The following is a 26,237-nucleotide window of genomic DNA, read 5'->3' as shown; positions in this document are numbered from 1 at the left end:
ATAGGTCCCTCCCTCTGACCTAGATTTAGGTGTCTAATTCCTTATCAGGGGAGGAGCTTAGGCCCCTCCTCTTCTCAGCATTTCCTACTTGCTAGTTTAGGAGGCTCCATGCTCAGTTTGCTGGTTTTTATGAATCCTATTCTTAGGTGCTTAATTCTCCCCATGCATTATAAAGGGAGCTTGGATGCCTAACTTGATTCCACTGGGTGGCAGGGCACCTAAAGTTAGGCATTGCAAATCTAAGCCTAAATTCCCTTTGTAGATCTAACCCTTAGTTATTCATCCCTCCTGTGTGTTAATGCATGCACCTCTTCTTATGTTATCATGGTGTAAAAAGGAAAATTTGTGTACACTTAAATATTGATGGCAGAGATTCAAACTGAGTTGAAGAGGGAATCTGAGCCCTGATCCTGAAAAGACTTATGCACATGAGTAGTCTCCATTGAAGTCACCTATATAAGGTAAATAAGGGATATAGATATATAAAAATAAGGTCCTACTTAATTCACAGTATTGTGGACATTCCGGATTCTGCAGTAATAGGCTTCCACTGCAATTTTATTTTAAATTAGCTTACTTTGCACAGTCCAGAATTTTGCATACATTTTGAGATTTGCAACACATTTTTCCTCATTAGTATATTAAATGATCTTGGAGAGTTTTGGGCAGGGCTGTAACTAGGACGGGGTGAGTGGGGCAGCAGCCCAGAACACAAAGCCAGAGGGGGGTGGAAGAATGATGGAGAAAAAAAATGGTGTTTTTTGAGCTTCTTGGTTTCTGTGGAGGATAAATGACCCCCAACCCTAAGCAGGAATCTTGTTAAGAAAAAACGTTGCCTTATGCCTTATAAGGCATGGGCAGGATCTTGATCGGGTTGCACTTTCATTGTGCTGTGACTGCTCACTGCAGCTCTGCAGGCAGTGACTGCAGGCTTGAAGCTCTACAAGGAAATTACAGTCAGCTCAAATTCATCTTATTCTTATAAGAGAAACTCAACAGAAGCAGCTTCAAGTAACAAACAAGAACGTGGTCATGGGAAAGTCAGGTTAGTGATATTTATATGGAGCTTGTTGTGTATACTTTATTTGTGGATTACGTAAACAAACCTCGTATGCTAAAATCCTTTCTTGTGCTTTAAGAAATGCAAAAATGTTAGTGGCTTTATCTTGTATCAGCTGATTGCTTTTATGCTTACAGAAACCCAGGAGACATTTCTTTGTTTTGTGGCAAAGGAATGTTTTCATTAGATTTAAAAAAGTTGCACAGAATTTATAAGATAAAACCAGTTACCATATTACATATGGTGACTTTAATACTTAAGATAGCTTTGCTTTGATGTATGAAGTTAGACTAATATGCAATACTTGAAGAAGGATCTTTATAATTATAAGCACTTGAGTTTTAAAACTGCAGTTGGTGCGTGGCTCTCTAAGTACAACTGAGGTAAATTATGTACAGTCATAAATATGCTTATTGAATAAAGTTAAGTCTTTCTTGTCTAGATGACAGTATTCAGGAAGCTGCTAGGATCAGACTTTGACTACAGTTAAGTAAAATATAGTCTCTGGCTGTGCTGGGTTCGTAGGTTCCACAGCTATGTTTCCTCCTCCCTGTTTTGAGGATGAAATCTCTTTCCCCCTCCTGCTGGCCATAGATTGCTGCATTAGACATTCCACAGCTGGTCTCCTTTGCATGGCTGAAGTCTGTGGATCTGATTCTGATATCTCTTATGCTGCTGTAGTTCAGAACAAATTCCACTGAAGCCCCTGGAAATACACTAGTTTTACACCAATGTATGTGAGATCAGAACTGGGCATAGGCCCATCATGGTGCTTTGTATTAGTTATCAGATTTATGGAGCTGATGGGGAATTGCTTATTATGATAGCTGAGTCTGTTAATGTGGGGAGATGAGTTTTACCTTGTTAATTTTACATCTGTTAGGCAGAAGAATTTGAAAGGGCTCATGCCCCAAAGATATTAAACTATTTCACTGAAACTATGTCAGAGAAGGGGAAGAAGGGCATTATGCAACCTCAAGATTAACACTGTCTACACACACAGTTGACAGGAGCTTGGAACCACACATGGCAGAAGAGGCAGTAAAATACCTTTTAGAAGTGGAACAGAAGTTCCCTCTAATACAGGTGATAACTTGAAAAAAAAATTAGTCCGCCTGAGCATATGCCAGACTTGACCTCAATCATTCTGTTCCCTGGGGGAGGGGACACAGGGAAAGTTACTCCAGCACTAGAACACTTGTAAATCTCTTGTTCACATGGGGATATTGACTGTTCAGAGGAAAAGGGCTAGTGATGCATGAAAAATGGGGGAACTCATTTGCACATCCCCACAACTCACTGTGGTGAAGCTAAATCATTTATTTTTATTCCCATGGCAGGGTAGTAATTCTAGCAGCAGAGAATGGACACCAATAACTGGCATATATAGGGCACAGAAACTAGAACAGAGAACTTTCAGTTCTTAAAAGTGCAGGCCTCTCCCAGTTAAGCTCAAGAAACAGGTTCATTAGCTGTCAGTTGTGGTAGGGCTTTTTGACCTTATCTAAGGCTTGGTACACGCTTACCAGGAAATTCGGCGGCAGTGAACGGGAGTTACGCAGAGTAGTTTGCGTAACTCCCGTTGACTTCCTAACTTCTCTTTAGTGTGCTGTCTCCACTGCGCTGTGCCAACAGGAAATGCATTCCCATCGACGCAGCGCTATGCCTTTAGAGATGGTTTAATTTAATCGACTTCTGGATCAATTGAGCAGATCTTCACTGCCGCTCAATCGATCCGGATAGATCGATCAAATTTGCCACCGTCAGTGTGTACATACCCTAACTGTTTATTGGGAGTTGAATTGGGCCCTTAATCCTTGGAAGGCCATACATCAGGTGCCATATTGTCAAAACTGCTCAGCACCCATAATGGTGGTCAGATTTTCAAGCATCTTATCATGTTGAGTGCTGAAGTCTTTTGAAAATCTGGTCATCGTATAGGGTGAGACAGTTACGAAAACCTGAGCAGGCCTTAATCCATCTAGTAGAGTTCTGCGTCAGATGTTACACAGTTGGCATGTGAGCCTCTTTGGTTCAGCTGTTCCAAGTTTAACTAATCAATTTTTAGGTTGGAGCAACATTTTAATGCTAGTAGAATAAAAAGAACAATCATCAGATAATTCTAACATCGCAGTGTTACACCACTAAAGATTATTTTTAATTGGGCAAAAGTGGTGAAAATCAAAATAGGTGCAATCCAATTATAATTTGATTAAAATCTGTTTTTCTTAGCATAGAAATGGTCCATGTTTGAATACTGGTAATTCTGCGGATGATGAGATTAATCTCTGTAATAAATAATTGATTATGTTTTCCTGACACTTATTATTGAGCATCAGTTATGGTTTTTATTCTGAAATTAAAAACCAGTAAGAGACTAGAAGTTTCAATTTGCCAACCTTGAAAGTTCTCATATGTGTAGTTTTAAATAATCATTATACAATTACATTCCAGAAGTGGATTTTCTTTGGTTATTTAATAGGTAGTACCTCTCCTTTTGAATCAACATTGAGTAAGTGACTGAGCATGCTATCAGCGGTCAGTATGTGTTGCTGGGGGTACTTTCAGATATGATATATATAACTGAGATCTTGACCATCTATCACAAAAGATCTTCCAGACATACAGTAAGAGTAGATATGTTAACCTTGATGCCTTGGTCCTGTTCCCTCTTAGATAGTTACATTCAGTGACTAATTTCTCCATGCAATTTCAATTTAATGTGGTAGTATTCACTTCCTGTCCTATACCAGTCTGTCATCTTTGTTCTTTTAATAATTGTGTGTTCCATACAGAGGTGGCTGCATTTCAGTGATAGGGGAATTGATTTCTAGTATATGTCCTTTATTCACCTTGTAGGGATGTTGTGCAGTTTAGTTAATATTTGTAAAGCTCTTTGAGATCTTTTGGTAAAGATCTTGTACAAATGTAATGTGGTCCACAAATCACACTCCTCATCCCAAACACCAAATCATTCAATTAATGCTGCCTCCTTACCAGGTACAAACTAAATCAATTTATGGGTTCCCTGTAACAAGTCAATGCTAAATAGCCCCTACTTCCTCAACAAATCCATTTGTGCTGTCCCTACACGCACAACCTTCTTGTGAGGAAGGGGCAAGAGTTTTCCACCTGTTCCTCTCCTCAGCCCTTCAGGGGACAGTATTGGCAGGAGGCCCCCATGCAAGCAGAGCTTTCTGTTCCAGGAGCTGAGTAGAGCTGGACAATTTTTTTTTGATGAAATAAATTCACTGAAAAACACATTTTTGAAGGTACCAAAACTGTTTACGAATTCAGTTCAGATTTGGCATATAGTTTGACCTGGCCAAAAAAAAAAAAATGCCCAAAAACAAAAATGTTGAAATGTTTTGAATTGAAATTTCAGAAACAAAATGAAGATTGGACTTGACAGTTTGTTTTGGAAATGTTGATTCAAATTTACATTCGAAATACTCCATTTAAACTCAAATGACTTTTTTTGCTTTTTGTTTTGAGAAAACCAAAATAATTCAGTTTCTGTTAGAAATGAACTGACTTCCCTTCCCCTCTCTCCCCCCCAATTTGGCTATGGAACCAAAAAATCAAGGATTTACTCAGTTTAGTAACAGCCTGGCCAAAGAACCTTACTCCTAACAGCAGTCGCTATGCCACCTCTGCCAAGCACCCTATCTGCAATGCCAGCCAGGTTCCCCCCTACAGAGACAGTTGTGCTCCTCGTGCTCCCTAACAGGGTTGCGGGCACTGGAGCTATCTGTCAGCAGGCTCAAACAGACATCACTGCATCATGTTTGGAAGGTGTTGTTTGAAACTGTAAACACATTTAAAAAATGAAAGCTGAGGTTCTGAAGAAACTGATGCAAAGATTGCTACTTGCTGTAGTTTAGTGGATTTTTCAAGCCCTAGAGTGATATTTCTAAATTCCTGGCCCAGCAGTCAGACTGCCTACTCTCTTGGTAATTTTAGAACATTAAACATGATATCAATACTGCTCTGTCAGGATTAGAACATCCTCGCCCATGAAAATAATCCACGGAGAAACTCCCCAAACTTTTCCTAGGTGTTTCCAAGAAATCATTCCTTTTGGGAGAACAAGTGGGGCAGCCTTTCAAATTCATGAATCTTGAGGATCTGAAAAGAAAAGAATCCCTCGATATTTCTTGGCAGGAAATTACCACATAAGGGACAGGCAATTCTATGCTGTTCCATGGCTGCAGACCCCATCTCAGCAAGATTCCTAATGGCTGAATCGCCTGCAGTTGTGTGGTTGCAGCCAGGCAGGGGCTCTGTAGCATTAACTTCCAATAAGACAGTTCACTTGAATGTCTGTAGGGCCAGCTGGTAATGATGTTTCAGAGAGCAGCTGGTTGCCAGCCCCACCCCTAGGCTCTGAGGAGCTTGATCCTTGCTAAGAATCCATGAATAAACTTCTAAAGGATTCTGGGGAAAGGGTGGAAGAATGTTGCAAAACTGGCACTTCCCTTCTCTTCCTCCCCCTCCCCACTTTCCATGCCCCAAGGGGGGCTTTTTTAATTTGAGTGTTCTCCACACCTGAGCATAGGGGATGGCCTGGGTTCACTAACTGCTCTTTGAAGTAATCTTGTTAATGTGGTATAAAATAACATCACATTAGAAGAGGTTCAATAAGGAGTGACTTGATAGATATTGTATATCATATTACATATATTACATATCCATTTGTAAATATGAAGCGGAATTCAAAATAAAGGAACTGTAACCATGACTATGCACTAAGGAGTATCCTGGGTTGCACGTCCAGTTGAGCCAGTACAAAAAGTAAATAATGAATAAGATCTAGAAAGACTACAAATGATTACAAAAGAAAAACGAATACATTATTTAAATTTGTTTTAAACACAGACACAGCTTTAGAAGCAAATGCCATTTTTCTCTTTCATAAATGTGGGATAAATACAACTTCTGGAAATATAAAAATGCTTTTTATTTCCTTATGTAGAGTGAGCTATATCTTAAAATGAGCTAAAATTCATGTCACTGTTCTGTGAAGCTGTTCTACAAAATATATTTTGAAACTTGTTACAACTGCCTTGTTCTAGTTCTTAAGGAAAGTTTCACAAGTTCACTAGAGACCCCATCTGTTCATTTGCTGAGAAACCTGATGCAGACCAGCTACCAAAATAATAATTCCTTTTCTGTGTTTGTAAGTTTTACAGGGCTAGAGGGGATAGACAGGAGATGATGAATTAGTCTTTGTTGTTAGCAACAAAATGTTCATGTTCAGTAACATTAGGGCAGTTGCAGATCTTAGAAATGTTAAGGCATCTTATTGTCTAAGGCTGTTTCTATACAAGGGATAGACTAGAAAAAAAGTGCTTTTTTTAAAATCAAGCTACTTAACCCAGTTAAAAACACACCTTCTTCTAGTCTATTCCTTGTGTAGAAAGACTAAAATCAAACAAAGGATTATTGATGCTATATTTTAAAAAATCGAATGCAATATTCCTGACTGGCAAACAATGCTTTAGGCCAAAATCTGTCTAGCTGTACATGTAACCCTGTGAAGTCAAAGGAGCTGCATGGTATGTAAGAGAGTGCAGAATCTGGCTCTGCACTCTCTTACACAGTTTTGCACAGCTCTTGCCCTTTAAATATGAGACCCACCAATATTGCAGTAGATTGGGGCATAACTCCAATTCTTCTTGTTTATTGAAGATTAACTGCAGCCCACGCCTGCTCAAAACTGATAAATACTAAGAGCAAACATATCCAAGTAATTTAAAAGAGCAAGACAGACTATACTTATCTGCAGTTCTATCTCAAGGTTCTTCATAAAGTAAAACTGCAAAACATACCCTCTTTGTTGCTTTCTCCTAATCCAAAGGGAAACTGTTGTTTTGTTTTGTTTTTTTTTTTCAACAAGCTAATAAGGCACCATGAAAAAATTTCCTTTATTAGAATTAGGTGAAAGTTATTCATCCAAGAAATTAGTCTTCTGGCAGTGTTGCCACATGGACAGAGCACTGGACTAGGATTTAGACCTGTGTTCTGTTCCTACCTTTGCCACTGGTTTGCTGGGTGACCTTGTGCAGGTCACTTCAACTCTGTGCTTTAGTTTCCCCATCTGTAAAATGGAGGTAATGATATTAATCTCCTTTGTAAATTGTTTTGAGATCTACTGATGAAAAATGCTATATGAAAGTGAGATATTATTATTATTTATTATTATTATTAATACAGTGAGGTAGTTTTTTGCCTTTCCTCATATGGGTTTGACTTGGACATAATCACTATTTCATATACATTGGAGAGTCAGAAGTTGCGGGGGGGGAGGGGATTGTGCTATTTTGTATTTGTGAACATGCAGTTCTAAGAGTGTGCCCACATTCAGGAAGGTCATATTAGTAGAGAGAGCATTAGGTGCAAAAATTGCTGATGGGCTCTTATGCATACAAATACCATCCTGTTGCAGAGATTCAGCCTTTAGGGCTCTATTGTGTTTCTGCTGTGCATGTGTAACTTGTTTCCAAATGTTCTGTGTTATCTGATCCCAGAGTGAGGTAAGTCACATAAGTGCTAGCAGTGGGACTGGAGGAGTATTTCATAGTTCCAATTTCATAGTGCTGCAGAACTCCAGTGATGTGAATGGGCAAGGTAGACTAACCACTCCTTTGAAGATTCATCCCATGGATTTAGAGGATGGCAGTATGGTTCCTTCCCCCTTGAGTTCCCTTTCTCCAGCCTCCTCCCCCAAGGGACGGGCCAGATGTCAGCTAACTGCTCCCCTAGAGAAATATGGAGGTGAGGGAGTGGGCCAAAGGCTACTATTCTCCCCCAAGCTCCCAGAAGATCAAAGGCAAGAAAGGAGCAGGCTGGGTCATTTGTAGGAAGACATTTTGGGCCTGCCTGAGGCCAACACAAAAGTTCTCTAAGGTTCACTGACAATGAACCAGAGTGAGTTTTAGATTTGCATAGAAATCATGTGAGTTTCATCTGGTCTCAGTTTTCAGTGTGAACGGTTCACATAGTTGTGTGTACTGGGCAGATAAATTGTGGTATGATAAGGTACTTTGGCAGATAACCTGTGTCATCACAGCTGTTATGTACTGTGATGGAAGGGTTCATAAACCATTTTATCATTAGAAAAAGTTCTTCAAATTAGGGACTGCTTCTGAATGTGTTTGCACAGTGCTTAGCCCAAATGGGGCCCCAGTCCTGGTTGGAGCCTCTAGGTCCTACTGTCATACAAATAATGAAATAAAGTGGGCCACATCTTAAAAGTGTTGTATAGACATTTTCCCTCCATGTGGCAACTACAACAATTGTCTGTGTTAAAGAAAAGTTAGGAAAGTATTTAGTGCATTTTTAGCTTATTTTAATGTAGTCTAGAAACTGGAAACAAGGAGCAATAACTGTCCATGAGCAAGCAGTAAGACTGTGGTCTAGCTGGTGGCCCACAGGCCAGATCCAGGCCAGGGGACAGTTCCCTCCATCCCTCAAATGTGTCTGCCCCCAACTGCAGACTTGCTGTACAAAATGGCGTCCTCCATGCAGCATGACCTTGCACATACCATATGTTTGAGGTCATGCTGCATGAAAGACTGCATTTTCTATATCAGAACAGCATCCTCCACACAGTGTGACCTTTCATGTACTTTACGTGAGCAGTCATTTTGCATGAAGGATGCCATTTTGTAGAGCAAATATTTCTATATGTGGCCCACAGCAGTGCCCTGTACAACTGCATCCTACACATGACAGTGTAAAGGTTGGATCTCCAAATAACTAAGGTGTATACATGGCATTTCACCTTGGTAATAAGAAACATATATCTTTTCTGTCCTTTAAAAAAGAAACATATGATTTCTATGCTCTGTTAAGTTATAGAAGGTAGGATATGTCCCACATATGACAGAAGCCAGGAGAGATCTTCACCTACTGGAATGGTCATAATCCAAAATATGAACTGACCACCACAGACAACTCTTATATTTAAAATGCCCAAAAGTATATTGGGTGCTTTATAGAACAAATGAAAAGATCATAGTATAACACTGAGGTGTATCATTCTAATAGCCAGTAGTAAAAATATTTTCACAAATTGTATGTCTATTTCTTCGAGTACTATCCTTATCAGTGCTGCGCTATAGGTGTGTCTGCGTCCCTAGGTAGCAGCATTCATTGGGCCCACACGTGCTGTTTCTCCTCATGCTGCAGCACGAGGCTAGTCAGCATGCATGGGCTAATCGTCCTCAGTTCCTTCTCAACCGTCCCTGGCTAGAGACGAAGCTTTAGCTATCCGTTCGTGGAACATTAATCCTTTTATAATTGCTAATTTTTAGCTTCTTTTGAAGCCTCTTTAGTTTCTTTTCTTTGTTCTATTGTTTATTTGGCCATTGCCTTAAAAAAAAAAAGAAGAAGAAAAAGAAAAGAGGAAGAAAAGACTTTGTTCTTTGGTCAACCCTATGGGGTGACCTCCCTGGAAAAGGGTATGCCTGGCTCTCTGGGCTTCAAGAAGTGCCGCACTTGCAGTGAGACAATCCTAGTTATGGACAAGCACTCCCAGTGCATATGCTGCCTCGGCAAGGGCCACACCCACCAAAAGTGTTCCCTCTGCCAGCAGCTCTGGCCAAGATCCTGTAGGACAGAGAACTTTGAAAAAAATTCATCTTCAGGGAGGCGGCTTTCTGACCCCAACCTTCTGGTGGGTGTGAATCTTCCCCTAACCCTTCAACTTCAAAGGATAGAGGATCAAAGAAACGGACCAGGGATTCCTCTTACAAGTCAAAAAAGAAAGCGGGAAGTCCCTTCAGCGAGCCTACAAACAGTCATCATATATCCTCCACTCTTCGTCCTCCTTGAAGATTGCCCTCCCAATCAATGAAGTCATGTTAGATCCCACTAAAATGGCGTGGCAAACCTTGGTGTTGGTAGCCCCAACATGCAAGCATGTGGACAAAAAATATTATGGTCCCCGCAAATGAATCTGAGTTCGTTTTCTCCTACCCGCCACATAGTTCCATCCTGGAGAAGGCCATAAACTCTTGTGGCCAACAATATAATTCCAGGGCAACATCACTTCTAGTCTCCTATGACAGAGACTGGAAGCACATTGACCTCTTTGGTAGGAAGGCGTATTCCTTGGCCAACTTACAATTTCATATTGCCAGTTACCAGGCACTTGCAGCAAAATAAAATTACACAAACTATAATAGACTGAATGACTTTATTGACAAGCTGCAAGAGATCCTTCAAGGCCATCATTTGGGAGGGACAACTGGTGGCAAACATATGGTTGCAGTCAGACGTCAACGCTGCAGACATGGCAGCCAGATCCAACTCCAACGCTGTGGTGATGAGGTGGGTATCAGACCACAATGGAGGATCTCCCCTTTGAGTGTGAAGCTCTTTGCTGAGAAGATAACCAACTTTTCCCTCCATACCTTGAAGTATTCCAGGACAACCGTCAGGTCACTGGGGATCTACACACCAGAGCAAAAGAGATGTTTTAGCCCCTAGTTCCAACACAGACCTTATTTATCTCAATTCCCATCACAGTGCCATTATGAGCCACAAAAGCAAAGGGGAAAATTCCCAAAACATAAGTCATCCAGGCTACAATCTTTGACCCACCCACTGGCCTCCAAGCATCACTTTTGATGGTCAGGATGAGGCACCACAAAACAGCTCCTTACTACTGTGTGCGACCATGCACCCATTTGGCCACCATTTGGCAGCATTCTGCAGTGCTTGGGAATGCATAACATTGAACAGATGGGTCCTAGAGATTCTGTCTGATCTGGGTACTCCATCCACTTCATCTCTCTACCCCCTCCACAACACTCTTCCCCATCCCTCTTCAGGGACCCCTCCCATGAGAGTCTACTATGATAGGAGATGGATCAACTCCTTTAGCTAAGAGCTATAGAACCAGTTTCTCAACATCTATGAAGCAAGGGGTTCTACTTTTGTTACTTCCTAATACCGAAAAAGGAAGGGAGGTTGATGACCCATACTGGACCTCAGAGTTCTCAACAAGTTTGTCAAAGTTCAGTAGTTCAGGATGGTCACTTTATTGATAGTCATGTCATCGCTGGAACAGGGAGACTGGTTTTCAGCCCTCAGCCTACAGGATGCCTACTTTCATATTTCCATATTACCAGCTCACAGATGATTTCTCAGATTTACTCTTGGACGCGACCATTACTAGTACAGAGTGCTCCCATTTGGATTCTTATCAGCCCTGAGAGTATTCTCCAAAGTTCTCTCAGTGGTAGCCACCCATCTACACTTTCAAGGGATGATGATCTATCCTTACCTGGACGATTGTCTCCTCAGAGCCTGATCACTCCCGGAGCTCGTTGAGCCATCGACACCATGATACAGTTGTTTACAGGACTGGACTTTCAGATCAACACCCAGAAGTCGACCCTCACACCAGTACAATGCCTTGGATTCATTAGGGCCGACCTGGACACTCTACAGGCCAAAGCCTTTCTGCCTCAACACAGGATACTCAATACTTACCTGCAGTAGTGATCCATATTTCAGATTTGGTGCACGTCCCAACTAATCTCTCCAACATCAGGAATTCTTCCACATATTCTGGAGTATGCTCTGACCCTTAAAAAATCAGGGCTATCCCTGAACTTTCTCAGGGTCCATCTAGCAGCTATCATAGCCTTTCACCAACCTATAGAGGGGTACTCAGTACTATCACTCTCAACTAGTAAAAGGTTCCTTAAGGGTATAATGAACTTCTTCCCTCAACCTCAACTCCTTACCGGCTCATGAGATCTAAACCTGATACTGAAAGAGCTGAGTAGGCACCCCTTTGAACTCATGACCACCTGTTTGCTAAGGTACCTATCAATGAAAATGGCCTTTCTGATGGCAATCACTTCGGCTAAAAGAATAGGGGAGATAGCAGCTTTGATGAGGCATCCCCCAGACACAGTATTCTTTCCAGACAAGGTTACACTCAAGCCGCATCCAAAATTTATCCCTAAGGTAATCTCCCCCTTTCACATGAATCAGTCAATGCATCTTCCTGTCTTTTACCCCACGCCTCACCAAGACAATAGGGAGGCTATACTACATATCTTAGATGTTAGGAGAGCCCCAGCTTTCTATGTTGGTAGGACAAAGGCCTTCAGAAAGTCGCTAGACTTTTCCTCTCTGTGACGGGAAGATCCCAGGGCTCAGCAGTCTCAATCTAAAGACTTTCTAAGTGGGTCTCGAATTGCATCAGACAGTGCTACCAAATTTGCAATATGACCCCTTGATGACTCAATCTGTACACATTCCACAAGATCCATTTCTGCATCTGTCACCTATTTCCGAGATCTGCAGAGCAGTGACATGGGCGTCAAGCCACACTTCCGCAGAGCACTGTGCAGTCACTGGGGACTCAATCTCTGATGCCATCTTTGGCTCCACAGTGCTCATTTGTAACTGCCCCGACACTGAAGTCCCAGCCCTCCAACAGGGATACTGCTCAGGAGTCACCTATAGGGACTCCTCCCTATAGTGGAGCACCTATAGGGACACTAATCGAAGAAAAAGTAACTCACCTATGGGTGCTCCACAACCCGCCCTCCTCCCCTCTACTTTGGAGTTCTTGTTTATAACTGCAGTAGAGAAGGAGCTGAGGACAGTTAGTCTGCGTGGGTCCAACAGACACTGCAACTGAAGTTCTCCGGTCAGCAGCACAAGGACGCAGACACACCTATAGTGGAGCACCCACAGGGACACGCAGACATCTTGAAGAAACATTGTTACTGCACAAAGTGAGTAACTTCTTCATCATAATCTAGTGATTAAGTCACAGGACTGAGAGTAAGGGACCTGGGTTCTATTTCTGGATCTACCACAGGCTGGCCATGTGATATTGACCAAGCCGTTTCATTTCTCCATCTGTAAAATGAAGTAAATACTTATCTAGCTGACAAGGGTGCTGGAGACCTAGTTAGTGTCTATAAGTGGCTTTGAAATTATTGAATGGAATGTGTAATAGCAACAAAAAGCACTTCAGCAAAAATTACTATAGGCAGAGATCACAATAATTAGGGTTCTCTAGCTCTTTCCATTATAAGACCTGGTTTTCAGGTGCTTATAACTTTAGCCATTTGGGCTGAAACTTTCTGTGATGAATGTTTGCCACAGGTTCAATTTACTGGGAAAGTTTCAACAAAAACAGTTGAGCCATTTCTCAAAATGAGGGTGGGGGAAATATGCTGTTTTGCTAAGGTTAAATTCTGACCATGGAGAAGCTCTAGTGCCTTCATGCTTTGGAGCACTCTGCCATCACCTTGGGGTCAGAGACATGAACTTCGCTTTCCCTGTAAATTCAGCCAAGTTATAAGTTTATGAAAATAGTGTTACATATGCTTAGTAGTGTCTCGTTAGAGATTGGTGGCAAAATTCTCCAATGAGTCAGTAATACCAAATACATGGATTCCATCATCAGCACCAACAATTATTCCAGCACCTCTGTTTGTTTATCTATTTATGGCATGATTTCATAAACTGCTTCCTCATATTCCTTCTAAGCATATGTAACCAATACAAATTATTGAAATCTGTACTCAAAATAAGGTTTAGGTAGCTAGATTATGTAGTGGTCTAGAAAACAATGTTAACACAGAATACAGTGAATGCCTTATGCAATTTATTACTTTTTAATAATATAAATGTTATAGATGTATAATTTATATTCATTCCTTAGGTATAAATATGTATAAAATATTTAATATTTATCATATTAGGGTGCACAGCTATTTAAGAGAAATCTATCTTAAAACTGAAATTTGCTAATGAAGCAATATGCAATTTGTCCATACAAAAATTGTGTTTTAAATCCACATTAATGTGCAATTGCATCCACAAATATTATTATAAATTTATGAAAATGTTTCATGCTAGAGCAACTGGAAATAGGAAAGTCTCCCATTCTGCTGCTCCAGAAAACATAATTGGATCAGTGGCCCTACAAGAAAGTGAAATCAGAAGAGCTAAAAATTATGATTGCTTCATTCTGCCTATATAGGAGATTCACTGGCTCACTCTGCTCTAACAAACAGATGAAATCCAGTGCTAGCTAGTTACAATTTTTCAAGGAAGTTTTTGCTGTGTGGTTGGGCCCTGGAGAGTTTTTGGCATGATAACTCTCAAGGAATTTTGGGGATTCTTAATCAGGCAACAGCTTCCTCTTTTGAGTTAATGGCCTGACCATGTTTTCCACCATCTTAGACTGGCTAAGAAGTTCAGCGATTCCCACTCCTGTTTTCTAAAAGCAGAATGTCTCTGCGTGTGGCCTGTTTGCAATAATTAATAATTCTACACAGCAGTAAACAAAGGGCTTTTGGCAGCCTGTCAATGGCATGGCAAGCATTGTCTTCTACAAATGCAGCAGGTGGTCAGGCCCAGCATAAGCATGACAGCTCATCTATGAAGGAGGCTGGTGAGTGGTTCAGTAGCTATTTTCTTCATTGATACACAAAGGAAATCATATCTCCTTATGCCATGAAAGTCAGAAACTTGGTGTTGTTACTTCTCAGTCTGGGGAGTCTATGCTGATTAGCCTGACTTCTGTTTTTGTTTGTTTGGCAGAAAGCTTTAAATCCTCTCAAGGAGTAGCAAACAAAGCTTCCTGATTCCTTCCACCAAGTGTATCTGAGCTCCCCACACCCCTTGACAGAAGTAGATGATCTTGGGAAGGGCTGTTCTTCCCAAGATCCAGGTTAACAAGTGTTATTTTTTCAGATGTTGTATGCCAAGAGTCTTCAGTGGTTTAGTTAGTAAAAAGCCTTAAATGAGAAAATATATAAACATTGCTATTGATTTAGACAAAAATGGAATTTGCAATTAATATATTTTAAAATGTTTTTAATGCATGCATAAAAATGTAAGAAACACTGTATACAAACAATAACACTTCAAGGGGGTAATTATTATGCATACTCATACCGCATACTTTAAGTGGGGGAAGCCTGCCAAAATGCAGTTATCTGGTAGTGTGACTGCTCACCTTGTTATGTGATATGGCACATATGCAAGACTCTTGCATAGCCAGTGTAATGTGTAGAGAGAGAGAGTGTGATGAGAAGAAATTCTGTCTTAACATCAGTTAACTTTATTAAGAGTTTGAGAGACTTGAGCCTTACTGAAAATGTAGCTCCATGGTCAGAAATCTGGTTTTTTGTTTTTTGTTTGTTTGTTTGTTTGTTTGTTTTAAAAAGGCAAGACTGGAGAAAAAAACAAATGCAAAAATACAGCAAAGAAAATCCTCACCAAAAGGGATCTTCTAGATTGAAATGAGCAGGTCTAACACGGACAAGGAAGTCCAGCATCAAAAAAATGAAAGTGTTCCTGGAAACTGCTTCCCTTCCAGTTTATGTCTAACTATAACCCCAAAATCTCTAGTGTCTTTTGGCAATACTTTCTGTGCTAAACTGAGATACCGTAATAGCAGGTATGTTTTCTTAACTCTTGCCATGTACAGGAAGTTAAGAGGATGTTCCTCCTACTGTATGGGAAGATAAGTTTCTTCTTTGCTCTCCTAATACAGCAGTCTTCCCCCACTCCATACATGACTTTCTGTTTCTTCTGTGTTTCCCATATGTATTGCAATCATTTTTATTTGGAAGGGGAGAGCCTTAACCATGGGAAAACTCAGAGTTCTGAAATGAGGGGAAGGAGGAATTCTATGAGATTAAAATGGAGCAAGAAATATGAAATTTTAACTCCTTTTTGGCATTCAAAAAGGCTTCATAATTAAAATCCATCCTGAGACTTTCATGGCCATGGGCATAGGATAGGTATGGCTATGGATTTTTAACTTCTCTCCCAAATCATAAATCTCCATTATTTCTCCACAGAAGGGCCATTACTCTAGGAGAATAAAATGGTTAAATAAAGATTTACTGTTGTTGGATTTACTTCAGAGTAGGACATTGGCCCCAGTACATTTAATTATATCTGTACTATGTATTATAATATTCCCACTTCTATTTCAGAGTCATAGCTTTACTATGGTAATTTTAAAATGGTAATTTTAAAAATAAAGGTAACTTATAAAATACTTACCATAGGTGAACACAATGTGACAGGTACAAACCAGCGTGGCTTCTATTGAGGCTCTGAAGCACATTTCTAATCCCCTGATTCTGGGTCAGCCACGGACTAAGACAGCTCCTGGCATAATTTAGCAAAACGTAGGGGCTGCTCCTAAATTATGCTCATTGCAGTGACTCCCACAGGGAGCACTGTGTTGGACAGAGTTCAGGTGGACCACCATGCACTCTCCTCCAAGGCACCCCTTCACTGCCCTTTCCCCACGCCCAACTCATCCCATTATTATTTATTATTATCATAGTGCCTTGGAGACTCCATGATGGACCAGTACCCCCATTTTGCTAGGTGCTATACAAACACAGAACAAAAATACAGTCTCTGCCCCAAGGAGCTTACAACTTAAGTATGGCAGCTCTGCACTGCCTGAGTATTAGGACTGCTTTATGGCTGCTGAAATGACACAAAGCAGCCAGAGCTCGGGCAATCAAGAGCCTGGACTGCTGTATTCAGTCCTGATGACCATAGTGTTACCCATACACTAGGGCACCCCATCTTTTCCCAGTCCGTAGGGTTCCAGGCGCAACCCCACCCTTTCCCAGTCCATAAGGCTCCAGGGGAAAGGCATTTACCTTTACCCAATTCACACTCTCGGGCTTAGGGTCACCCATACTCAATTCATAGGGCTCAGGGTGAAGCTAACCCAATTGAATAAAAGTACACACACCCTTTCCCAGTTCATAGGGCTCTGGGTATGTACTGCTATGGATTTGCAGGATCTCTTACCAGTGAGAGAGTCTTACACAGTAATAACCTTAACCTCTATTTATTAACAATTACCAAACATAGTAACATGCTAAGCATACCATGCTATGCTCACCAATCCTGATCAGGCAGGCAGACTTTCCCTGTTGGCCAGAGAAGCTCAGTCTCATCTGGGCTCTGATTGCTGCATGTCATGGTCATGCAGAGGATTCTAACAGCTCTGATCTTGGGCTGTGTCTTGAAGGTAGATTATTCTTCTTCCTTCAGGTGTTTCCTCATTCTTCTTGTTCCCCTTTCCTTCCTGCTGGTATCCCTCTTGGACCTCAGCTTTTATAGTGAAACTTAAGTCTTGCTTAGCTAAACTTTAACTAATCATATTACAAAATCATTCTTTAACTAATCCTAACATATTGCAAAATCATTCTTTAGCCAATCGTGCCCAACCAACTTAATTGATTTAAATATTTCACACCTAGTTATGAAACAATCAAAGAACCAGACAAATTATTCAGATAAACAATTGAGAATTGGGTATCAGAAAGACAAAACAATAAGAAATGTAGATTTTACAACTACAATTATTGAAAAGTGATTCCTTGCCAGACAGAATGCTATTAAACAAGGTTTTCTTTACACCTTTTAAGATGTGTTTTTTTTATCGGGTGGTGATAGGTACTATTAGGATAGTAGCACCTTCTTAACAGGCCAATATTACATTGTATAGATGTAATTTCAGGAATGTGAAGATGTGACTACATACTACTTAGCTTATGGCTGCTGTCTCTCCTAATATGGCTGCCCAAGAACAAGGCCTAAGCTTAGCCAAAAAATCAAGGTCTCAGACCTTACAATATCTCAGGAAGAATAGAGCAGAAATAGAGGGCTTTCAGAGATGTAAATGAAGAGACTTTCATATTAGGAGAGACTGAATAAATTGGCACTGTTTAGTTTAGAGAGAAGGCTAATGGGGCAAAATGGAAGTATTGAAAATAGTAAATTGTATGGAGGAGGTAAATTAGATTGCTCCTATTTACCTTTTCTAATAATCTGAGACTGAGGAGACAGTCAATGAAGTTGAAAGACAGCAGAACTTAATTCTGACAAACGGAAATACTGTTTTACACAACACATCATTAACCTATGGAACTCATTGTTATAAGATAATGCTGAGGCCAAGACCTCAGGATTCAAAAAAGGATTAGATACTTACAGTTACTTTTGATAGGATTATATTTTTTTAATTAGAGGGTATAAAACTTCATGGCATAAAACAATCTTAATTTACTGGGATTAGGGAGTAACTTTATCTATGGGCGTAAGCAACCCTGCTGCACAAAACAGCAAGGCACAAAAGCTGTTTCCAGCTGATAATGAGCCTGGAAATTCCCACTCACTCTCACTTTCCATGTCTGGCTTCTCAGTTAATGGCATATCACTGAAATGGAAAAACTAAAATTCCTTCCAAAGCAAACGAAAAGATTTTTGGCAGCATGGAGTCTCTACTTGCACATCAGAGTGCACAGATCCTGCAAAAAAAAAAAAAGAGAGAGAGAGCAGAAATAGCACATGGCCTTGAGATCATGGTGGATAATTGCTCATTCATACAATTGTTCTATCATAGCTATTTTTGTGGTGGTGGGAAAAGGACAAAGAAAGAGAAACTCTAGAAAAAATTAAGTGATGTTTGCTATGCCTTGAAGAAATTGTTGGTATTGTCAATTGCATCTGATATTTTTTTGAGTGCTTGCTCATGTCGATTCCATTGTAGGTCTGTGCACGTCTCCGTGCACGGTTACCAGAACATTTTTCCCATCAGCAGTACCCATAGGGTCGGCTCCAGCGCCCCCTGGAGTCCCGCGCACATGCCGTGGTATATGAGGCACTGCCAGCCCTACACCCCCTCAGTTCCTTCTTTCTGCCCTTGATGGTTGCTGGAATTGCTCTGCTTGCATCGTAAGTGCTTTACAAACCCTTCAGTAATCTGTTAATGGTTCGTTGTTTTGGTTCTTAGTTATTATTTAGTAGGAAGTATTTAGTAGGAAGTTAGTAGGGATAGTCCCAGCTGGGACTTTGCCCGGGAGCGGGGCATGCCCCAGTTGCCAGGCTTCAAGCCCTATTTCTCCTGTGGGAAACCATTCCTTCTTAGCAACCTCCATGACAGTTGTCTAAAGTGCCTGGGGGAAGCTCATCACAAGGACAAGTGTAAGATCAGTAAGGCTTTCAGGTCACAGACTCAGAAGGAGAGGGAAATCCACCTGAAGGCCTTGCTGATGGAGGCAGCGCTCAGACTGGCCTCAAAAACGACATGTTCTGCCTCGGTGCTGAGTATGGCATCGGCACAAGCGCCCAGTCAGCGCTGGCTCTGCTGTGGCACCAGACTTCTTCCTCACCCTCAAGGAAAAAGCAAAAGAAACAGCATGCAGAGCGGGGCTGCTCTGCCACACCGAAGCCTGAGGAAGCAGGGTCGAGCACAGGACCACGCCAGGAGAAGCTGATGGTGGGTCAACAGGACAAGGGCTCGCTGCCTGAAAGTTCGACCCCATCAAGAGAGCCACCCCCGACTCTGGGGAGTGGGAGGGAACCTCTTCAGTTACCGGCACCATCGACGCCGGAGGCGTTCCAGGTGACAAGGAGTCTGATGGCCCTGGCTTCTCCACCCTCTCCTTAGCCTCCGGCTCTGTCAAAAGAGATTAGATTCCTAAGTACCTTTGTGGATCTGGGACTTAGCTCTTAGGCCTGATAATGGAGAGCAAAGTACACCTGTGTCTACAATACAATATTGGTAGAAACAAAACACCCACTCCACCCCAACAATTTAGAGCTGCATCCAGAGGCTTTACATCATTAGCAGTGAGATAATAATCCCTTTCTACATGCACCTGGAATGTTGAATTTATTTCTGAGTACTACATTACCAGAAAGATATTGATAAACTGAATGGAATTCTGAAAACAGTGTAAAACATTAGTAGGGGGTTGGATGGATTGCATTACAAGGATGGATTAGAAGATCTAAATATGTAAACTGACAGCGACTTTGGGGGCAGAGGAAAAATGCACTGTTATAAACATCTGAAGAGTGTAAACACTAACGAGGGAGAGATGATTTAGGATAGTAGAAGTGGTTATAAGTAAGATTTATTGAGAGGAAATTTAGGAAAACATGAGGTTAATAACCGGAAAAACTTCCCAACCAGGAGGTGAATTAGGCTAGAAATAATCTTACAGGGGAAGTATTGGAAGTCCTGTTGTTTAGGATATTTATATATAGACTTGATGAAATGTAATTAAATGTCCGATAGCGACTAGTCCTGAATCACTGGGGAGATGGAGTTAACATTCTAATAGGACTTGTCCTCTTGTGGAGTAGCAGTAGCATAGCTAAAGTTGAAACTAGCTTCTCAATTAAGGTTTTTATATTTACTGAAACTTCACCTGCCATATATCTTATCCCAAAGTATAATTTTTCTGTGAAGTTTGGAAAAATTCAGCAAAGACATTCTAAATCTATGCTGTCTCAAAATTTCCCTTGTTCATTTTTTGAAAGCTTTCCTGATGGCTTTTTGACTTATCACATCTTTGAAACTCAAATCTCTTCAGACTTCTGTCAGCAAAATGAGTTGGTCGAGTGACACCATATATCACTATCTATTCATCCCTTGTGTGCTGTCTTACAGCCAAAGATTATCAGGGTATAAAAATAAACTTCTTAAAGATTTCGAGAAATAAAATTAAATTTTTACAAGAAACAACAATCCATTCCTATCACGCCTCTCAATATTTGTGGTGAATGTTTCAGTCTTTAACATTAACCATTGAGTTGCATTTTCAATTCTTCATACACTTTTTTTTCCTAGTACTGAGTTATGGGGAGTGGTGGAGGATGGGAGGGAAGTGACCGTATGTATTGTATGCTTCAAAATATTTGCATATTTCTTCACTGTGAAGTACATTCATGTAGCCTTTTGACTATCTGTACAGGGGTTCTTGACATATGTGAAAATGTCTTGTATAAAAAAACTATTTTTATTTATCTTTATATTATAATGCTACTTATGTAGTGTCTTTTCAACAAATTATCTCATTCCAACAAAGTATCTCCAAGGACCTGATTCTCAATTAAAGTAATGCCACTTCACACTGACCTAGCAGTGTAAAAGGACCTTAAAATGGGCATAAATTACACTTACTTTAAGGCCTCTTTACACTGCTAGCATGCTGTAAAAGGACATTATTGTAGATGAGAATAAGGTCTAAAGTATTCTGCAGCCATTAATCAATTAACCCACATAACACACCCTTGAGGTCGTAGGTGCATATTTAAATAAATATAACATACCTTTAAAAATTCTTAGATTGAAAACACTTGCTATACTTCTGACTTCATTTCATCCTGCTTGTAGTTAATTAGGGTGGTCCAGTTCTGTTCTTATTTCACTGAAGAGCACACACAGTGTTCTTTAGATTCATACAGAGTGCTGTATCAGCTTCCCAATATGATATTTTATGTTTTCTTTTCCTGTCTTTAATGAAGGCTATATTTGATAGAACTTTCCAATATTTTGCATTATTTCAGCTTCCAAACAATTTGCTGAAGAGGTCTTAAAAGCCCACAATGACTACAGGAAGAAGCATGATGTCCCCCCACTAAAGCTTTGCAAGAAGTTAAACAGTGGAGCGCAACAGTGAGTTCAACCCTTCCTTCCTTGTAATGAGACTTTTATCATATCTATGGGTTACGTGTACGGCATTCTATTCTATTACCCAGCATCTGGATCTGTCTATGCACACCCCAGAAATATGTGCACTTTGGCATGCAGTGTCCTTTTGTTGAGGTGTTGCCTCCAATGTATGATGCTTCCATAAATGATGCTTTAGTACTAGTGAATCTCTCTTGGTGCTGGCGGTATTCATAGCTTCTAAGGGACCATTATGATCATCTAGTCCAGTGGTTCTTAACCTTTCCAAACTACTGTACCCCTGAAGCCTGAGTCCCACCCCCACGGGGCTGAGGCATGTAACTTAGTTTCATGGCGCCCCTGTGGCTCCAGGCAATTGCCTTTCTTGCCACCCCCAATACCAGCTCTGCACTTGCGACCCCTCTAAACCCCCAGGTTAAGAAACACTGATTAGTCTGACCTCCTGTATAACACAGGCCATAGAGCTTCTCCAAAATAATTCCTAGAGCATATCTTTTAGAAAAATATCCAATCTTGATTTATAAATTGCCAGTAATGAAGAATCCACCATGACCCTTGGTAAAATTATTCCAATGGTCTAACTGTTAAAAATGTTAAAAATAAGGCCTTATTTCCAGTCTGAATTTGTCTAGCTTCAACTTCCAGTCATTGGATTATGTTATACCTTTCTCTGCTAGATTGAAAAGTTCATTATTAAATATTTGTTCCTCATGTAGGTACTAATAGACTGCAATCAAGTTACCCCTTAATCTTCTCTTCTCTTAAGATAAATAGATTTTACTCCATGAGTCTATCACTGTAAGGCATATTTTCTAACCCTTAAATCATTCTTGTAGCTCTTCTCTATATCCTCTCCAGTTTATCAACAGTCTTCTTAAATTGTGGACATCAGAATTGGACACAGTATTCCACCAGTGGTTGCACCAGTGTCAAATACAGAGATATCTCTCTACTTCTATTCTATCTGCAAAAAGTATCTTCCTCTGGAGACGGAATAGTGAAGAGATGCAAATACTTGTATTTGTCTTCTCTCTAAAATGAATAGTCCTGCTCTTTTCAACCTGTCCTACAGGAGCCTCACCATTTATATCATCCTTTTAATTGCCACTTTTGGATTCCTACTTCTATCATATTCTTTTGAGATGCAGTGACCAGGATTTAACCCAATATTTCTGGTGATGGCACACCACTGATGTATATAAATGACCTTAAAATATTCTTACTGTTTTGTAACCCATTCTTTATGCATCCTAAAATTTTGGTATTTTAACTGATGCCTTACATTGTGCAGAATACTTCACTGAGCTGTCCACAACCACCCCATGTCTTCTTTCTGCATGATTACAGTTAATATAGACCCCAGCAATGTTTATGAATAGTTCAAATTATTTTTTCAAATGTGTATTGCTTCGTATTTGTCTCTGTTGAATGTCATCTGTTGGGCTGCCCAGTTGCCTAGTATTATTAAATCTCTCTGGAATTCCTCACAATCTTCTCTGTTCTTGACTATCTTACCACTTAACTTTTCCCAGTATGGTGTGAAATGGAACGAAACCTTTGCTTGACTGATGTTAGTTGCCTGGGTTTACTTGTTTGTTTATTTTAACTTTGAAAGGCACTCAGATACCAATGTAAACAGGAACTCCAAGAACCTAATAACTTTTGTGTCATTGCAGATGTAGGCCCCCTATTCCAGATCATTAATGTATTACACACTAGTCCTACTAGAGCACTTGGGCAACTTTGCTGTGCACCTTCAATCAAACAATTCCCTGACATTAACTGATGCCTCACACTGTGCAGAAGACTTCTCAGACAACTTGGGCATTGGTGGCACCTTGGTCTCTCCTGGTCTCTGCTTGTAGCACACAACAATTTAGTCTCCTGAGGACTGAAATGCTTTGGTTTAAGTAAAAAGTCACTGGGCTCCGTATAGAGGTTGCTGGGTGAAATGCCCTGTGATATATGTGAGGTCAGAGTAGATCAGTGGTTCGCAAACTCGATTGTTTCACATACTATCTTCCTAAAAAATTGATGTTTGAGGTACCACATATAAGTTTCTCCTTTTTGTGCATATTTATGTTAGGCCTTAATAGGCTTACCTTATGTATTTCCAGATTCTATAGAAAAATAAATGTATAAAGAAGTCTAAAATATTTGATTATAATATCTTTTTAAAACATCTCAGGTTTTTACATAGTGCAACAAGAAGAAGCACATTGAAGCAGACATTTATTATTACTGGCCTTTTGTAGTACTCAAATTACAAGAAACAAATATCTCATCCATGATGTATTGATCTGTATTGGTATGTGGCTCTGCCAAATGCAGTGGCTTGACTTTTTAAATTTTTTAATTTAAGTTTAAAGTTCCTGCTAATTCTTATCTAGATTGTCACTGAACACAAGCCAAAGCTCATGTTGCTTTCCTTTTACAAGATGTAAATCAAAAAAACCACAAAATATTTTGAGTAGCTCTCGGAGAAAAAGAAGATTGCCATTAATGAGAAGGGGGCGTGTGTGAAAGGGCAGAGGGGCTCAGGGAGCAGGTTAGAGAGGTGGGGGCAGTGCTTAAAGTGGTCTGAAAAAGGGGAGAGGGGTTCTATCATAACCTGGGAGCAGCAGCTTTGGTGAAACAGTGCTTACAGTGCACCCCTCAGCAACCCAGCTTGATTTTAAATTTCTTTTACTGGGACTTCGATCTTTTGCACCCTCCTTCCTGCCTCCTCCACTCTAAGCACTGGGTGGGAGAGTCTTGGCTGGAAGATGCGGCCTTTAACTGGGCATCAGGCAGGTTCAGCTCCAGGAGGGCTTTTGCTCCTCAGTGACTCTAGCCTCCTCTCCCAAACAGGGCCCCTGGATGTCTGCAGTGCTGGGCAAACTGCACAGCGGTTCTCCATCCTAGGATGAGGTTCCAATTGCAGCCAGCTGGAAGTGCAGTGTGACTCTGCTTAGTCCTTTAGCCCGGCTTTTATTCACTGGACTTGACTGACCCCTATCCCAACCTCCCTGCAGAGACAGGAGGGAATTCCCCATGCATCTCCTGCCTCCCAGCCCTGCAGGGGCTAGGAATCAGCCTTTGTGGGGCACAGAGGGCAGAGGAAGCGCTTGCTCTGCGGCGGTTGCTTATGTGTGTAGTGGGGGCTTCAATCTCATGGCCCCCGGTGACTGTAAGCTTTGTAGCTGCTCTGAACCAGAATGTGTCTTTTCGGATAAGAGGAGCTTTGGTGGCACAATAGGGAACTTTGCGAGTTTGCCACAATAACTTGAGCTGTGCAGCTCAATACAAGTTGAAGACTAGGCCTTCTGATCTGTTTGTATGCAGCGTCGAGCACAGTTGGGGCTTTATCTGCGACTAGGCACTACAATAACATAAATAATAGTAATATAGCAGAAAGCCATCCAGCTATGTGCCTGGTGAGAACAGAGTGCTCCTCTAGACAGCCACAGCACTCAACACACCACCCAATAAAAGTACTGTGCCAGCACAGTTGGCAAGTATTATTCACTTTTATGGCTGAAAGCGGCACGTTTCTTGTTGGGTATTTTTTGGCATCTGCGGTGCCTGAAATGACTGCTCCTTTGAAACTCAAAGGTTTTTTGAGAGTTTTGGGTGTGCCCCTTCCAACAAGCTCCTGCACCATATTCATGTACTACAATGTGGGAACCCCTGGGCTAGATGGTCTAATGGTCCTTCAGTCTTAAACTCTTTGAAATCACCTCTGTCCACATTGAAAATTGACTGTTTTTCCTGCTCATTGTTTTTGGTCTCTTAAACAGTCTCTAATCCATGACTATTACCTCTCATCCCATGATTACTTTGTTCCCTTAATAGCATCTTGTCTGGGTCTTGGGAAAACCCAGAGGAAAAAAAATATTCTAATTTATAACCCATAATGTCACTATTCTGATTTTTGCTATGCAAGTGACTATAAACTATAAGAATTGACACTTCCAGCAGTTTCTGTAGGTTTGTCTTCTCCCTGCACAGAAGTGGTAGTGGCTCCAGACCCTGGATTCTGCAGGATCTATACAGATCTTGATGACATGAGGCTTTGCACCTTATTGCCTCCAAACCCTCTGTGGTAGTGAGTCATGCTGTAATAGAAGTGGGGAGGCCCTAGAGGCAATAAGAAGGCACAAGGCTTCTGGGGTCCCCTCCTCATGCTGCTGAGATCTGTGTTGATTTCAGAGCATCCACTACTTTAGGTGACTGGAAATTCAGTAACAGGATTATAAACCCCCAGTTCAGTGCGATTGCTCTGTGCATGCGACATTAGCTAGTACTGCTCTGTCATTGGTGTATGTTTCCTTTGCTAGGTATGCAGAAGCACTGGCTAGCACAAGGGTCCTCAAACACAGCCCTGAGTCTGCAAATGGAAAATGTGGCGAAAATCTAGCGTGGGCTTCTTATGATCAGCCAGGTAAGCTTTTGGTCTTTGCTCCTGTGTCATAGATATTAAGTAAACAAGTCTTCTTAGGGTATGTACACACTGATGGTGATCTATCCGGATCGATTGAGCAGAAGTGAAGACCTGCTCAATCAATCCACAAGTTGATTTAATAAAAGCACCTCCCCAAAAAGCGTAGCACTACATTGATAGGCATTTGATAGGCTACATTGATAGGCTACATTGATGCGCATTTCTCGTTGGCGCAGCACAGT

The 26,237-nt window shown here is 40.9% G+C and overlaps 1 protein-coding gene across 3 annotated transcripts in view; it reads left to right on the top strand.

The window, feature by feature from the left end:
• Positions 1–93: 93 nt before the first annotated feature.
• GLIPR2 (GLI pathogenesis related 2) overlaps positions 94–26,237 on the top strand; it is a 39,816-nt gene continuing 13,672 nt past the window's right edge. Inside the window, exons 1-4 of one of the 3 annotated variants that reach the window (XM_067569813.1) lie at positions 94–461; positions 987–1,045; positions 21,449–21,557; positions 25,892–25,995. In XM_067569813.1, the coding sequence (XP_067425914.1) occupies positions 1,033–1,045; positions 21,449–21,557; positions 25,892–25,995 (226 nt within the window). In that variant the 5' untranslated portion in view covers positions 94–461; positions 987–1,032. Of the gene's footprint in view, positions 462–519; positions 1,046–21,448; positions 21,558–25,891; positions 25,996–26,237 lie in introns of those variants that run through there. The other 2 variants (XM_067569812.1, XM_067569811.1) reach the window with 2 other exon arrangements.

Source organism: Emydura macquarii, unplaced genomic scaffold (assembly GCF_026122565.2).
Source record: "Emydura macquarii macquarii isolate MOO-44397 ecotype Brisbane River unplaced genomic scaffold, CSIRO-AGI_Emac_v2 contig_2948, whole genome shotgun sequence".
Lineage (NCBI taxonomy): Eukaryota > Metazoa > Chordata > Testudines > Chelidae > Emydura > Emydura macquarii.
This window is presented reverse-complemented; position numbering and strand designations above follow the sequence as displayed.